The sequence below is a fragment of the Delphinapterus leucas genome, unplaced genomic scaffold (assembly GCF_059928025.1).
Source record: "Delphinapterus leucas isolate spDelLeu-1000000601 "Yukka" unplaced genomic scaffold, BTC_Dleu_Yukka2 spDelLeu_asBTCV2_sq25, whole genome shotgun sequence".
NCBI classification, from domain to species: Eukaryota; Metazoa; Chordata; class Mammalia; order Artiodactyla; family Monodontidae; genus Delphinapterus; species Delphinapterus leucas.
Genome location: NW_028322234.1, coordinates 4,632,223 through 4,647,588, shown reverse-complemented (window position 1 = coordinate 4,647,588; position 15,366 = coordinate 4,632,223). Strand labels below are relative to the sequence as shown.

The 15,366-nt window shown below is 42.8% G+C and overlaps 1 protein-coding gene across 5 annotated transcripts in view; it reads right to left on the bottom strand.

Moving 5' to 3' along the window:
- ZNF496 (zinc finger protein 496) overlaps positions 1 to 15,366 on the bottom strand; it is a 40,111-nt gene that overhangs the window by 9,286 nt on the left and 15,459 nt on the right. For 4 of the 5 annotated variants that reach the window (XM_089905166.1, XM_089905167.1, XM_022558631.3 and 1 more), the window contains 2 exons: positions 1,681 to 1,813; positions 1,028 to 1,135 (listed from right to left, as the gene is read on the bottom strand). In XM_089905166.1, coding sequence (XP_089761292.1) covers positions 1,028 to 1,135; positions 1,681 to 1,813 — 241 coding nt within the window. The remainder of the gene's footprint in view (positions 1 to 1,027; positions 1,136 to 1,680; positions 1,814 to 15,366) is intronic. The other variant, XM_030762290.2, reaches the window with a different exon arrangement.

Here is a 15,366-nt window from a genome sequence, read left to right as displayed (position 1 = left end):
CAGATGCCAGGCTGTGATCCAAGAGTAGGCCTAGGCTCCCTCTCAGGGCAGCCACTCAGTAAATGTCTGTTGAGCAAATGAATCTGCAGGCAAAATGGGCCAACACCACGAACGTGGGTTTTGAAGCTAGATAGAAGGAATGTGGATCCTGGTTCTGCCCCTTCCACTTGACTGTGGACAAGTAACTGCCATCCCTGCTGTCATTTCCATTTTCTGTGGTGGGATTTCCAGTACTCCACGCAGACGCTGCATAAACGCAGCCTGGACAGGGCCTGCTGGGGTAGAGACGGGATGGGAAGCTAGCCACACCAGAGGCCCTGGATGCTTGTTCCCGGTGGGGATAGTGAGTGAAATACGGACCTGCTCTGTGCCGGCTTTAGGTCCCAAAGGGGAAGGGGTCAAGGGTCTGCTGATGGCACCGTACAGAACTTTTTCCCCCGAAGGAGCAGACATCTTGAGGCATTACAGCACAGTGGTTACAAACACAAGCTCTGGTGACACGGAAAGCTGGGGGCGGGGAGGGGGCTGGGAAATGCTGCTGCTGAACTGTGTCATGTCAACCAAGCCCCAGCACCACCCCCTGCCTCACTTTCCTCACACTACCTGCAGTATGTGGCTGGATGGAGTAGACAGGTGAAGCGGTCAGAGGCACTGTGCCCAGTGCCCGGCCAAGAGGTGGCACACCCTCCTCCTCCCCTACCTGACCTCTGGAGAGCATGTGACCTCACTGGTAGAGGGGCCACTGGGTTGTCAGCACAAGCCAGGTGTCAGATATAGCAGAGGAGAAAGATATTCCTATTACACCCTAGTTCCTGGTTGATGAAGTGCAATCCCCACACCTGGCAAAATTAAAATCCCCATATTCTTCCTGTAAGGAATGAGGGACGAGGCGAGACTTGTCCTACCAAGACATGGTCCAGTGGTGACAGAGGGCTGCAGAAAATTGGCAGAGGGAGCAGGTCTGCCTCTGGCTGGCAGCGGCCTTCCATCCCGCTCTATTCACCAAGTTCTGGTATCACTTACTCACCTGCGTAGGAGACCTGGGACACATCCTTCCCCTGGAGGTCCTGCAACTCTGGAACACGTGGCTCATTCTCCTCTCCTTGGGAGAGATCCAGCTGGGCAGCTGGGTCATCTATTCACAGAAAAGGGAAGGATACACATTCATCAGTGACCTGCTCCCACAGGAAACCAGGGTGGGAGGAGAGAGAAGCTGCCTGTCCCAGGCAACTCTGGGACAGGTAGAGAAGAGAGAAGTTGGAGGGACACGTGACAGGCCATGACACCAACAGGGGCCACACAGGGCCACAGAGAAGTGGAAAGACCAGAGCAAGCAGGGAGAGGGATGGGGAGGGAGGACACTAAAGGGGAAGCTGCGGGCCTGGGGCAACTCTTTCAGGCCTGTCAGTTAGAAAAACAGCAATGAAGAGATCCATAGAACAAGAATGATAGAAGAAAAGCAAATGCAAGGGACACAAGTTATATTTGGTTTTGTATGCAAAACAGGCAGCTAACAAGCCTAACTTACACGTCACAGCAGCAGGCAATGGTCAACCTGCAGAGTGGCCTTGGGGCCACTGTGTACAGGTGACCTCCCATCAGGGTTTGGGGGTGAACAGTGAGGTCAGACATGGGCCCCCTAGATCCCTGGTCTCAGGAGAGAGGAGAGTTAAGTCTTACCTGGAGGCAGTGAGACGCCGCAGTCCTCCCCAATGATGAACTCTCCGTAGAAGCCAGTCTGGGCAGGGTCTAGAAGGGACCAGTCCTCTTCTGAGAAGCAGAAGATCATATCCTTGAAAGAAGAAACCCGGTTCTGAAACCACAGAACAGGTACACCTCAATCCAGGGACAAGCTAGGGGAGGGATGCTACAAACAAGTGGGAAGGAAGACGGGGTTGAGGCAGAGCCCCCAGCAACACGTGCAGATGGGAGAAAGAAAAAGCAGACAGGCTGCTCCAGAGCTCACACTGATTCCCTAGTTCTAGCCTGAGGCCCACCTTGGATGCATCTGGTTCGGCAGAATCCAAACAGTGGATGCCTCACAGGGTGGCCAAGGATGTACAGAACAGGCCTTCCTACACAGTGCTGGGGAGGCTGCAACCCACAACTCCCAGGCAGGCAAATGTCCACCAGATTACCCACGTGTCCACCCTTTGGTGCAGAGATTCCATTTCTACAGTTCATTTTGCACATGTGCAGCATGAGGTCTGTAGGAGCTCCTTCCCTGCAGCACTGATGCTAACAGATGATAGTCAAAGCTGAAAGCAAGGTCTACGCTCATCAACAAAGAACTATTTAAGTAAGCTACAGGACATCCTACAAGGCCTGATCACACCCCCGTTAGAAAGAACAAGGGCTTCTCCGTACCGCGTAGGAAGCCCTCCGAGGTGTACTGTTACATGAAAAAAGCACCCGGCCAGAGGTTGTCTAGATTGTCCCTGTGTGCCCAGCACACCTAAAAGTCTTGACCGTCGGCTGCTTCTGCAAAAGGTGCTAGGACCCCCAGGGTTACGTGCAGGAGGGAGACTTTTCTTACACTTTGTGTTATAAACCATGAGAATGTGTCAAAAATTAATTTTAATTTCTGAAATGATGGCATATCCACATAATACCGGGAGCCCACAAAAATAAAGAAGTCATTTACAAAATGGAAATGTAATTCTTAGCCAGTTAGAGCATGAAGCTAGGTTCTCAAATTTCCTCTAAATACTAATATGACAATTGGTGGTATATGTAAATGCCATTGAAAAATTATTTGTTTTGTTCGTAATAATCTGGAAACTTGATCGTCTGATAGAATATCTGGGAGAAGTAAAATGTGAAAAGATGGGGCTTCCCCAGTGGCGCAGTGGTTGAGAGTCCGCCTGCCGATGCAGGGGACACGGGTTTGTGCCCCGGTCCGGGAAGATCCCACATGCCGCGGAGCGGCTGGGCCCGTGAGCCATGGCCGCTGAGCCTGCGCGTCCGGAGCCTGTGCTCTGCAACGGGAGAGGCCACAACAGTGAGAGGCCCGCGTACCGCAAAAAAAAAAAAAAAGTGAAAAGATGAACAACTACTGGTCTAGTTGACATTTCTGTTTGTACCTTCTAATCCCAGAAGAACAGAAATACATACATGTATTATTTCTACTAAGCATGTCATTATATATTGGCTTAACAAGCACAGGTTTTCTGCAAAGTGTTTCAATCACAAAACATTTAAAATAAAATTCCATTTGGGTTTGCTTTTTGTCTTTTTAAAAAAAAGCCCTTTATACAGTTAATTGAAAAGGACTTCAAAATAAAATTTGGGGGTAAAAATGCAACCCACAGTACTTCTGTATAATATACTAACATCTGTTTTTTCTTTTTTTTAAAAAAAAAAGAAAAAGAATTCACAATATTTTAAACACATGTCCTTGCATCTAAATCTCTGGAATATTACCAGTTACTGCCATACGGTTGCCCGGGGGCCAGGTGCCAGGTGTGGGGGTTGGTGGGTAGATGGGTGGGTGGGGACCTGGGTAAGGAGAATTTTCAATGCATCTCCTCTGGTACCTCTGGACCCTTCCTCCCCCACATACGTGCTTTTTAATTTTTTAAATTAAACCTAGAGAGTAATACAATGAACATGAAGGATACACCACTGTTCAACTAGAGTCAATAAATGAACATTTGGCCCTTTTGTCACATTTCCCCCTCTCACATATATGGTGACTGGGTATGTTCACTCATTCTCCTGGATATCCGGGGAGTTGCAGGTATCACAGGTTGTTACCCCAACATGTGACAGAGTGTATCTCCGAAGAAAGATGTTACTCTCCTACATCAGCACAATTCTTTTAGCACAGTTGCTCTCAACCAAGCGGATTGATTCTGCACCCAGAGGATATCGGGCAATGTCTGGAGACATTTTTGTCACCACTGAGGGGTGGGCACTACTGGCATCGAGAGGGTGGAGGCCAAGGATGCTGCTCAACACACCCCTACGGCCCAACTCGACAAAGAACTACCCAGCCAAAATGTCAACAGAGCCATGGTCAAGAAACTGCTCTACAAGGCCAAAAATATACAAATCAATTTTCACCGCAAAGTAAACGGGCTGTTACAGTGGAGGATTCCTGGACTGAATGTCAATATTATGACAGAGTATGTGTGTGTTTCGTGTTTGGTAATTGCAATCATTGTTGCTTTTGTTGTGGTCATCCATTTACAATGCTTGCTGTCAGTTTATTTATCTCTTGTAAAAATAAAATACAGTGTGTGTGTGTGTGTGAAAAAAAAATAATAGTACTGCTAACTGATAATAACAGTACTGCTAACAATAGATAGAAAGGTGGTATTATTGTGAGGGCTAAGAGATAATGTACGTTGAATGCCCAACACAATACCTGGCACAGAACAGATTTCAAGAAATGTTTCTTAAATGAATAAATAGATGAATATATTAAAAAAGAAAAAAAAACTGCTCTACAACCGAGAAATTTAATATTGCTTCAGTAATATCACCTAGTGTCTTCTGAATTATGAAATAGCATTACCCTTTCAAGGAAAAATATTTTGAAGAGCCTCACGAGTGACTGTGACAAGAGGTCAAGATTGGGAATTGCTGGGTTAAAAGCTTTCTAATGGGCCCCTAGAAATCTTGCTAAACACACATTGTCTTAAAATGTCAGTCATCTGGGATATAAATAAAATTCAATAGTCGCACGTTTATGTTACCACAGGCATATGTTTACAATTACTTATTGATACTTTTTTTTTGCCCAAGTCCATTCGATCAGAAAAGATTAAAAGTGTGATACTCCTCTGGGTACTTAGGGATGTAGGAAAACAGGCCTTTATACACGGTTGGAAATAACTGCACATTTCTGAACAATATTTGGGAGAATGTAGCAGAAGCATACACTGTGATCCAGTAATTCTATTTCTAGGAAATGTTCCTAAGGAAATCATTAGAGATGCATGCAAAAATGTGTGTAAAGAACGTAGAACACAATGTTTTGCAGAATCATATGTGAGGCTTCTTTCCTTCTTTATGCTTTTCTCTAGTGTCTGAAGACCTACCTAAGCACATATCATTTATATTTTAATATTATTAAAAACTGGGGAATTCCCTGGTGGTCCAGTGGTTAGGACCTCAGCGCTTTCACTGCAGTGGCCCAGATTCAATCCCTGGTAGGGGAACTAAGATCCTGCAAGCTGAGTGGTACGGCCAAAAAAACAACCAAAAAATCCTGAAATGAAATACCCATGTACCCGCTAGTAAGATGTATGAACTATTAATAGGTAACAGTCTTTGCTTCAGGTTTTCTTTGAAAGGGTGTGGTGGGATTATGGTCTCCTCTGAGCTTCTCCCGACCCCAGTCCCACTCCCAGACCTTCCTAGAGGAAGGTGGATTTGGTGTTTAATATTCTATGCATGGCTTTTAAACTCCCACTACATCCAAATATAGCCTGAAATGACAGCACTGTTTTGTAAGTATTTAAATGTTAAACTTGCCTTATATGCACCATTCTAGTTAAGATTTATTCACGTTGATATACGTACGTCTAGTTCATTGACTTTAATGTATACAATTTCATAGAATTATTCTTCTGTCATAATGTTTAGGTCTTTCCCAGCTCAGTGAACTCTCTCTTCTGTCACCCCATCCACGTGTAACAGTGCCTCCAGAGTGGCTGTGTAGAGGGAACATTGGGAACATACATCTTGACCGACCTTAAGTATTTCCACATCTTTCTTCAAGTGGAGTACCTAAAGTACGCTCCCACTGGCAATACGTTGGCACGCCTATTTCCATACACCTTTGCCAACAACACTGGGCACTGTCAAATATCTAAGGTTCTAGCAACACTGTGGGTATGAAGCAATCACGGGAGCGTAACTCCCTTTACCTCGATGAACATCTCTTCGTGAATTTATTGGCCAGTTGGGTTTTGTCTTAAGAGGCTCGCTTATTTTCTTTGCCTATTTTTCTATTTTCTAATGGGTTGCTCTTCCTACTTTTTTTAAACCAGCTTGTTATCAACTGTGGATATACTTCACTATCAGAAAAGATAACACTATTTCAATTTTTTAAAAATCTAAGTGTTTCAATCACTTTATGGTGATATGAGTCATCAGTAATATTAATGACACATAAAGAACTGCAAGAAAATGTTTAACAGATTAGTAAGGTGACCATCTGAGAAAAGAGCTTCAAAATCAGAAATGTGGCTTTGGAACAAAAACAGGCCAACACAGAAGAGAAGAAAAAGTCCAGAAACAAAATGTGGTATACCTAAAACTTTAATCTACATGAAAAAAAACAGAACCCTAATCAATGGGGAAAAAGAAAGATGACTTTCATCTGATGTGCCTGATACAGCTGGCTAACTACTTAGAAATAAAACTAGATTCTGATCCTTGATCATAAAGAATATAAAAATAAAAAACTGGAAGCCTCCCCACCCCCCCCTCAAAGGCTTTCAGGCACTAAAAATAGAGAGACCATATGAAGAAGTAATTGGCAGATACTCCACATAAAAATTATGAATATCCACAGTAATGAAAAAGCACGAATGAAATTAAATGACAAACTGGGAATAAACGCACACCACTTATGAAAGGCAAAGAGTACTTTAAATATACGGAGCCCTTATAACACAATTGGAAAAGCTTTCCATCCCAATAAAAAAAGGTGAGGGAACCAAGAAAGTAAATATTTTAAAACATATGGAAAATAGTTCACCTTTACTAGTACATGAAAATATGTATATAAGACTATTATCAATCTTCACTTTGGGGACTTCCCTGGTGGTGCAGTGGTTGAGAATCCGCCTGCCAATGCAGGGACATGGGTTCTAGCCCTGGTCCAGGAGGATCCCACATGCCACGGAGCAGCTAAGCCCGTGCGCCACAACCACTGAGCCCACGCACTCTAGTGCCCGTGCTCTGCAACAAAGAGAAGCCACTGCACTGAGAAGCCCCTGTACCACAACAAAGAGTAGCCCCCACTCGCCACAACTAGGGAAAGCCTGTGCACAGCAATGAAGACCCAACGCAGGCAAAAATAAATTTATATATATAAAAAAATCTTCACTTTGATAAAGTTTCAAAAAGAAAGGTGATGAATTTCACCCAAGCCTAGAGGCCAAAATTCTTACAATCCAATCATAGAAATCCTCTGGAATCTTCAAAAAAGCTTCTATACTAATAAGTAAAATTAACAAGGTTGCTGGTTAGAAGGTCAGTATACAAAAATCAGTTGTATTTCTATATACGAACAAGTGGAAGATGAAATATTAAAAAACCATACCACTTACAATGGCATCAAAAGTCATGAAATTCTTAAGGAAAATGTTTACCAAATATGTACCCCATCCAAACACTGAAGAACTAAGTAAATGGAAAGACTTAACATGTTCCTAGATGGGAAGACTTCAAAATGTTAAGATGTCAATTTGCCCCACAATGATCTATAAATTCAGTTCAATTCCACATAAAAACTCCAGGAGACTTTATTTATTTATTTTTAATTGATGTGTTGATTCTAAAATTTATAAGGACATACAAAGCACTTAGAGTAGCCAAAAGAACTTTGAAAAACAAAAGTCAAATTGGAGGACTCACTACCAATTGCAAAACTAAGTATAAAGTTATAGTGTTCTTGGCATAAAGGATCAAAACATAAATCAGGGTACCAGGTAGAGCCCAGATGTCCAGACATATGTGGACAACCAATTTTTGACAAAGGTGCCAAGGCAATTCAATGGGAGAAAGGGAAATCTTTTCAGTGAATGGTGATAAACAACTAAATATCAACATCAAAAAAAAAAAACCAACCCTACACCTCATACAATACACAAAATATAATTTTAAAAGGAACCAAAGGAGTGCAGTGGTTAAGAATCCACCTGCCAGTGCAGGGGACACGGGTTCGATCCCTGGTCAGGGAAGATCCCACATGCCGCAGAGCAACTAAGCCCGTGCACTTAGAGCCCGTGCTCCACAACAGGAGAAGCCACAACTCGCTGCAACTAGAGAAAGCCCGTGCACAGCAACAAAGACCCAACGCAGTCAAAAAAAAAAAAAAAGAACCAAAGGGACTTTCCTGGCAGTCCAGTGGTTAAGACCCCGTGCTTCCACTGCAGGGGCACGGGTTCGATCCCTGGTTGCAGAACAAAGATCCCACGTGCTATGCAGCACAACCGAAAAAACCAAAAAAGAACCAAAGACCTAAATGTAAAACCTAGAACTATAAAACACACAGTAGGAAAATCTTTGTCACCTTGGGGTAGACAAAGATTTGTTAGACAGGACACAAAAAGCATTAAATGATAGAAGAAAAAATTGATAAATTCAATCTCATTAAAATTGAAGATATCCAATCTTCAAAAGACATCATTAAAACAATGAAAAGGCAAGCTGTAGACTGGCAGAAAATATTCCTAATACATATATCTGACAAAGGACTTTATCCAGAATATATATGTCTTAAAACACAATAAGATAAGCAACCCAAAAAGCAGGGAAAATGTTGGACACCTCACAAAAGATGTAGAAATGATCCACAAGCACATAAAAAGATACCCAACTTCATTAGTCAACAGACAAATGCAAATCAAAACCATATTGAGATATCCACCTCAATAGCCAAAGTATGTTTTTTAAAATAACAATGTCAGGATATGGTGAAGATGTGTAAAAACTGAAACTTTCATTCACTGCAGGTAGGAGTCTAAGTGGTTAAATCATTATAGAAAACAGCCAATTCTCCTATAATTAATTATATACACTTCCCCATGACAATTTCACTCCTAGGTAACTGCCCAAGTGAAAGAAAAACATACATCCACAGAAAGACTTGTATATGAATGCTCATACAAACTTCATTCATAACAGCCAAAAGTGGAAGTGACCCAAATATTCACCAACAGGTCAATGGATAAACCAACCGTGTGTGTGTGTGTGTGTGTGTGTGTGTGTGTGTGTGTGTGTGTGTGTGTGTGTGTGTTTTGGCCACCCTGCGTGACTTACGGGATTTTAGTTCCCTGACCAGGGATTGAAGCCAGCCCTCGGCAGTGAGAGCATGGAGTCCTAACCACTGGACTACCAGGGAACTGCCCTGGATAAACCAACTGTGACATAGTTATACAATGGAATACTACTCAGCTATAAAAAGGGACAAACTACTGATACTGGGCTGAGTAAGAGAAGCCTGACACCAAGGACCACATACTATATGATCCCACTTATGTAAAATTTTAAAACAGGAAGAACAAATCTATTGTGACAAAAAGGAGATCAGTGCTGACATGGGCAGGAGAGCAAAGCTTTATTGCAAAAGGGCACAAGGGAACTTCTGGGGTGATGGAGATGTTTTGTATCTTGACTGGGTAATGGTTACATGTGTAGACACTTGTCAAAACTCTCTAAACTTTGCACTTAAAATAGGTATATGCAAATTATAGCTCAAAAAACAGATTAAAAGAAGTAAAAATATAGAGACCATTTTCGGTCATCATTATGGTGAAGATTAAAAGAAATGTTAATATAAAAAATAAACAAATATGGAACAATTATACATAACTTATATACGTATATATGTCATTAAAATACCACCCAAGAGGGACTTCCCTGGTGGTGCAGAGGTTAAGAATCCGCCTACCAATGCAGGGGACACGGATTCGAGCCCTGGTCCGGGAAGATCCCACGTGCCGTGGAGCAACTAAGCCCGTGTGCCACAACTACCGACCCCACGAGCCACAACTACTGAGCCCACGTGCCACAACTACTGAAGCCCGTGTGCCTAGAGCCCATGCTCCTCAACAAGAGAAGCCACGGCAATGAGAAGCCCTCACACCACAACGAAGAGTAGCCCCTGCTCGCTGCAACAAGAGAATGCCCTCGTGCAGCAACGAAGACCCAATGTGGCCATAAATAAATAAATAAATAATTTTATTTAAAAAAAAAAAAACACAATAAAAAAAACCCCACCTGAGACCCTTACCCCAGAGATCAGAGCTTACATGACCCATATGGGGAACAACATTTCAGGGCCCTCGATGTGACACATGGGGAAAGACAACCCAGCCTGGCACTCTCACCAAAACGTGTAACCTGAATCTCATCGTGAGTTAGAACCTATCTGAGCAGAGTCTGCCATTACAACTAATCTTCACTCTTCAGAACTATTGATGCTGTGACAAACACTGAAATTCTAAGGAGAAAATGTTGCACATAGGACAACTAATAATTGGGAAGCATGATGCTCTATGACTATTATTTTAATGTTGAATTTCCGGAATGTAGTAACTGTATCATGGTTATGTAAGCAAATGCCCTTGCTTTTAGGAAATATGCTCCCTTGGCATGAAGAAAGAGATAAAAGGGGAAGAATGTCTGCATATAACTCCCTAAAGATTCAGGGAAAAAAATGGGGGGGGGGCGTTGGGGCTGAGACAGAGACAGAGTAAGAGAGAGAGAGAGGGAGGAGGGAGAGGGAGAGAGAGAGTGACAGAGAATGGGGGAATTAAAGGGAAGAGTAGTTGCAGTATTTCTATTCTGGCAGTCTCCCCCAAGCTTGATATTAATGCGAAAGCAAAAGTTAAAAATAAATATAATATTTTTAAAATGTCTAAAGATGAATCCGTTTGGAACTGGGCTTCTCAAATTTGGATGTACATATCAATCACTCAAGCATCCTGGTAAAAATGCACATTATGCCCCTGCAGGTCTGGGGTGGAGCCTGAGAGCCTACAGTTATCAGCCCTTAAGTGGCTTTACTGCTAGCCAGAGGCCAGTGTGGGGGAAGTCTGTCCAAGACAAGTTCCACAGAGTGGAAGACAAGCCTCAGGAAGCCACAGGCTCTCCTCACAAGGGCTTGCAGCAAAGAACTTGATGTTGGTCTCGAAGGGGGTAAGAATACACCACTCCAAAATATGCCACTTTGGCCTAAGGGCTGTTTTGAGCTGTAGGCAATGGAGAAACAGAAAGACTGCAGAAGAAGTACCCTCCCCCTACTTGCCTAAAGGCAGGGTGTAAATTTTCCTTTGTGAAGGACTCCTCCCCTCCTACCAGGGCGGGCAATGTGACTCTTAATAACCAGACAGAACTCTAGACTCTATCAGCCCAGAGACAGCATAACAAATTTAACTAAATAACCTTTATCTTCCATTAGTTTCCACATATAGCTACCTTCCCACAATTTACCAGCCCTTGAAGCTCAAAATCCTCTTTGTCTTGTCATTTCTCCATAAATGTACTGCCTGTAGTTAAAATGGTATAATTCTCTGGGTCTGAATGCCTTCTAGTTTTCCTTTCATTTCTGTGAGGCACCCCATAGCCATATAAAATAAATATTTTTCACCTGTTAATCTGTCTTTTATCAGCTCGATTTGCAGTTTCCCAGCCACGGAGCCTTAGAGAGTAGAAGAAAAAGTTTTTTTCCTCCCTGACTAGTCTCTTAAGGAGAAAAAGATGGTAACTGCCACTATTGGTGAACTATGAAAGAAGTCAGTGCTCTAAGACAGCACTGCAGAGGTGTCTGGTTCTGAAGATTCTGAAGAAAAAACTGGCAGGTACGTACTTTTCAAAACAGATATGGCTGTGTTTCCCCTGTAAGCCTTGGATAGGTGTCTGTGAATCTACCCCAAACTGCAATAGGAACAAAACACGGTGGGCATGGATGTTCACAGCATCATGTAAGCAAACCCAAGTCCCAGGTCGCGGGAAATGGATCAATGATGCTCCAATCACTGACAATCTGACACAGCCACTTAGCAGGATACCCAGGGAGCTTTTATATCATATGGAGAAATGCTTACATACACACCGGAGACAAAGCATAAACACAGGACTCAATACAGCATGATCCTAGAAAGGCACAAACAAAACAGCAGAGAAAAGAAGGAAGTTCATCAAGACACTCAGAGATCTTCTCAGATAACTGGAAACATGTAATATCCCTTCACTTTCTAAATCTTGCCAATTTTTATAACAAGAATGGGTGGGGGAAATAAATATGTCCATTTAAAATTAAAGTTTCAGAGGAGACTTCTGCTGCCTTCTCGAAGATGGAGCAGACATACATTCCTTTAATTCCCCCCACTGAGTACAACTAAAACCCCAGGAAATTATATATTAAAAAAACACAGCAAATTCTCTCTGAAAGGTGGAAAGAGGAAGGCACACCAGCTAGGGACCTCAGACAACACAGCGAGGAACAACAGAGTGGTGAGTACCCTGGTTTTTCTTTCTGCCTCATATATCAAAACTTGAAGCTGAAGGAGCAGGTGACCCCAAAATACCAACAGGCACAGATAAAAATACAACCCTAACAAAAGCCTGTTCTCTCAGCCACAGGACCAGGAAAGTAGCTAGACAGACAATAACCGCTCTAGTCCAGCCAAGCACCACAAAAAAACATGGCCCCCAACCTCGCTCATGCTAGCAGAGAATGGGTGGGAGCCTAGACTTCCACCCTCACCAGGCTGCAATGAAGTGCCCCAGCACCCCCACTGGTGGTCTCAGAGAAGGCCAAGGCCAAGCAGAGAGCTGGGACTTCCATCCCTGCTGACTAATATCAGTCCTTCCCCCACACCACCCCAACACAGACTGTATCAGTGGAGACCACATGGGGAGCTGGAACTCCCAACCCCCTCAGAAATCCAGGACATTTTCAAATGAATCAAAAAAAGGTACATGTGTGGACTTTCCTGATGGCACATTGGTTAAGAATCCACCTGCCAATGCAGGGGACACGGGTTTGATCCCTGGTCCGGGAAGATCCCTCATGCCGCGGAGCAACTAAGCCCGTGCGCCACAACTACTGAAGCCCGAGTGCCTGGAGCCCGTACTCCGCAACAAGAGAAGCCACCGCAATGAGAAGCCCGCGCACCACAACGAAGAGTAGCTCCCGCTCGAGGCAACTAGAGAAAACCCCGTGCACAGCAATGAAGACCCAACGCTGCCAAAAAAAAAAAAAAAAAGAAAGGTACATTTGCCAACAGCGGACTTATCCTAAAAGAATGGCTAAAGAAAATTCTCTAAACAGAAAGGAAACAATAAGAGAAGGAACTATGGAACATAAGAAAGGAAGAGAGGAAAAAGTTAAGTCAAAATATGAGCAAGGCGAGGCTGTCCTTCTCCTTTTTAAGTTTTCTAAATAAATATTTGATAGTTGAAGCACCGGTTATAACACTGTCTGACACGGTTGTAAATGTCTGACGTGGTTCTAAATGTATGTAGAGAAACTATTTAAATCAATTGTATTATAAAAGGAGGAGGGGGAGGGGATGTAAAGTTATGTATATTTAATACCTAGAGCAACTGAGACAGGAAGGAAGGGGGAAGGGCACAACCATTAAAAAAATGACACAACCATTAAGAAGAACAGGATACCACAAAAACCGGTTAGAACCTACTAGGCCCAAGATGGTGGAAGATCTGACTTCCAGTGGACCTTGAGCCTCATTATATGCTCCTTGTAATACATCAGCATATGCTAAATGACACACCCCCAGGCACATAACAGTTCTGAGGCCAACCATAAAAGGCCAAAATACGGGGCGGTGGCGCAATTCCTGGAAATCTCTGTCCCTTCCCCAAAATAACTGGAATAATCCTCCCACTCCTTAGCCTGTGAAATTACCCAGCCCATAAAAACTAACCACCCCATATTTCAGTGCCGCCTCTTGCCTTCTGAGAAGGCTTACACTGCGGAGTGTGTACCTCTCTAAATAAACCGCTTTCACACTACTATGGTTCACTCTTGAATTCTTTCCTGTGCGAAGCCAAGGACCCTCACTTAGTGGCTGTCCCAGGAGCTCCCCCAAGACCTGGGACATGACCATCCTCTTGTGCCCCGTTTTTCCTGCAACACAATCACTAAAAAGCTCTATTGACAAAGGTTCTTTGCTTGACCAAACTTTAGTCAGGCTCCTGAACCTTCCCCTGGGCCCATCTGTGCACTTCCTTGTAAAACTCAATTTCAGCATAAGTCAGTTTAACCAGAACGTCCTGTCTTCCACATCTGATTGGCTTCCACATCCTAGGTGATGTCTGGTCACGCTGGCCTGTCTGCAGCAAGAATCCTGTTAGGTTGGTCTAGCCAGAATCCCTCCTATCCCTGATGCTTTCTCTTAGTAATTTTCCATCCACTGACCCCACCCTGCTCCTTGGCTATAAGTTCCCATTTGCCCATGCTGTATTTGGAATTAAGCCCCGCCTCTCTCCTCCACTGTAAAATTCCGTTACAGTGGTCCCTATACCTGTCAACATGGTCCTGAATAAAGTCTGCCTTACCAACTGTAACAAGCGTCACTGAATATTTTTTTTAACAATATAAAGATATACACTTGACAATGCACTAGGCAAACAGAAATGGAATTCTTCGAACTGTTCAAGTAACCCACAGGAAGTCAAGAAAAAGAAAATGAAGAAGCAAAAAACAGAACAAATAGAAAAAAAAAACAGAACAGACTTAAGCCCTAACATGCCAATAATTACATTAAATACAAATGGTCTATGTACATCAGTTAAAACACAGTGATTGGCAGAATGGATTAAAAAACATGACCCAACTATATGCTATCTAAAAGAAACTCACTTCAAACCTAATGATACCAACAGGTTGGAAGTGAAAGGGTGGGAAATATTTAATATGCAATTATTAATCAAAAGAAAGAGTAGCTATATTTATACCAGATAAGGTACGTCAGAATAAAGAAAATTATCAGAGAGGGGGACATTACATATAATAATAAAAGGGTCAATCCAACAAGAAGGCATAGCAATCCTAAATGTGTATGTCTCAAACAAAAGAGCTGCAAAATATGTGAAGCAAAAACTGACAGAACGGAAAAGAGAAACAGACAAATCAACTACTATACTTGACAAGTCAGCTACTATAGTTGGAGACTTTGACATCCCTCTCTCAAAAACGAATACAACAATCAGTTAGAAAATAAGCAAGGATACAGAAGAACTCAATAGCACCATCAACAAACGGGAGCCAATCAGCATTTATAGAACACTTCACTAGACAACAGCAAAATGTTTTGTTATTCAAATGGCCACAGAATATATACCAAGACAGACCATACACTGGGTCATCGAAATCCTGGAAGGAGAGGAGAAACTCCCAACAAATTTGAAGGAGTTGAAATAATACCGTGTGTTCTCTGAAAACAATGGAATCGAACTAGATATTAATCAATAGTAGAAAGGTAACAGGAAAATCTCCAAACCCTTGGAAATTTAACACCACACTTCTAAAGTGTGATAAAGAAGAAGTCTCAAGGGAAATTTAAAAATACATTGAAGTGACTGAAAACAAAAATACATTGTATTATAATCTGTGGGACCTTGTTAAAGCAGTAGGGTAGCTAAAGCAGGGAAATT